This window comes from Echinops telfairi, unplaced genomic scaffold (assembly GCF_000313985.2).
Source record: "Echinops telfairi isolate 266 unplaced genomic scaffold, ASM31398v2 ScPeMD7_5;HRSCAF=22, whole genome shotgun sequence".
Lineage (NCBI taxonomy): Eukaryota > Metazoa > Chordata > Mammalia > Afrosoricida > Tenrecidae > Echinops > Echinops telfairi.
In genome coordinates this window covers 160,098-161,653 of record NW_022103901.1, presented here as the reverse complement: position 1 = coordinate 161,653, position 1,556 = coordinate 160,098, and the positions used below count along the sequence as shown (strand labels likewise).

Sequence of the window (1,556 nt, the reverse complement as noted above, 5' to 3'; positions counted from 1 at the left end):
TGTGTGAGAGAGAGAGGGGGGCGTGTGTGTGTGTGTGTGTGTGTGTGTGTGTGTGTGTTGATCAGGACTGTCTCAGTCAAAAACCTGAGATGTGGCCCCAACACTTCTGTTCCCCCAGAGGAACTGCGGCCCCCAAGAGGAGCAGCACAACGCAGGCATTTTCCTGGGCTTGGTCGGGACTTCTGGGTCCCCTAATTCTGGTGTCCCCTGCCCCTCCCGTCAACGCTGTGGCCCCATGGTGCCCAGCGCAGGACACCAGCCACTGGCTGCCTGTGGGCACGCAGTCCCGCCCAGGGTCTGCCTGGCACGCCTGCCCTGTTCAGGAGAGCAGAGGACCACACAGGGCCAGACCTGCGCCTGCCCGGCGCTGTCCCCGAGGAGCTGACTCCCTGCGCGTGGCGTCTGCGGCAGACGGAGTTGAGAGCGAGCACCGCGCATCGAGCCTTTATTGCCCATCTGCCCACCACGCCGCCAGATGCCCACATCCGCAGGCCTACTGACACGACGGTCCGTCCGCGCCGGGCGCCGTCAGTCTGTCCGTCTGGGCGGGGAGACAGCAAGCCCGCAGGAGGGGCCGTCCCCGCCGCTGGCCCGCGCCCCACTTGCTCCGGACAGACCGGTAGCCGGTAGGCTCGTCCCTTATATACAGATAACCACTTATAAATACAAAATCGTACGTAAAGGCTGCCTGCTCTACAAAAGGGGGAGGGGGGCGGCCACCACCAAGGTCCGTGGGCCCCGCGGGCTGTGCAGCGTCTCTGAATTCACTGAATTCATGGAGGGTGGGAGTTGCCCGCCCGGCAGCCGCCCTGGGGCCTGAGGCGGCGGCAGGATGATGGTAGGTGGCTCCCTGGGGAGGCGGGTCACTACCTGGCCGCGAGGGCGGTAGCGGTGGCCGCAGGGCGGTCGGCGCCCAGGTCATCCTCCACCACGCTGCGGAGTCCGCCCTTGTCCACGCAGGCCCCCACGGCCTGCAGCACCAGGCGCAGCCGCCGGTCCAGCGCCTCCAGGTGCAGCGGGAAGAGCACAGGCGCCACTCGGTCCCTGCGCAGGGACTCGGCCATCAGGAGGCTCAGCTTGTACTCCTCCTTGGCTAGGAGCTGCAGCCGCAGATAGGTGGACCTCCTGATCCTGGGGGGTGGGGGGTGGGGGTGTAGTCAGGCCTCCGCGGGGGCGTGGGGAGGGGCACATGGGCAGGTAGGTAGACCTCCTGATACTGGGGGTGGGGGTTAGTCAGGTCTCCACAGGGGGTGGGGAGGGGCACCTTGGCAGCTGGATGCTGACCGTGGGCAGTAGCAGGCGCCAGCAGCCCTGGCTTCTGAGGGCCTGCTCCTGTGAGTGGAGGAAACTGAGGCCTTACTAGCTAGGGGAGGGAGGGTGCTCAGAGGAGGGTCCCTGTGTGCTGCCCCAGTGTCAGGTGTGCCTCAGTGACCATCCTGACATGCTCTAAGGCAGCAGTCCCTCTGGGAAATGGACACTCAGAGAGGGCCCTGGGATGAGATGGGCTGCCCTGCAGGGTCACTGCATGTGGGCTCTGGGCTGCATGACAACCCCCC

General features: G+C 66.1%; 1 protein-coding gene across 1 annotated transcript in view; it reads right to left on the bottom strand.

Moving 5' to 3' along the window:
* Positions 1-417: 417 nt before the first annotated feature.
* FAM20C (FAM20C golgi associated secretory pathway kinase) overlaps positions 418-1,556 on the bottom strand; it is a 44,951-nt gene continuing 43,812 nt past the window's right edge. The window contains exon 12 of the mRNA XM_004705870.2: positions 418-1,131. Within this exon, the coding sequence (XP_004705927.1) occupies positions 867-1,131 (265 nt within the window). The 3' untranslated portion in view covers positions 418-866. The remainder of the gene's footprint in view (positions 1,132-1,556) is intronic.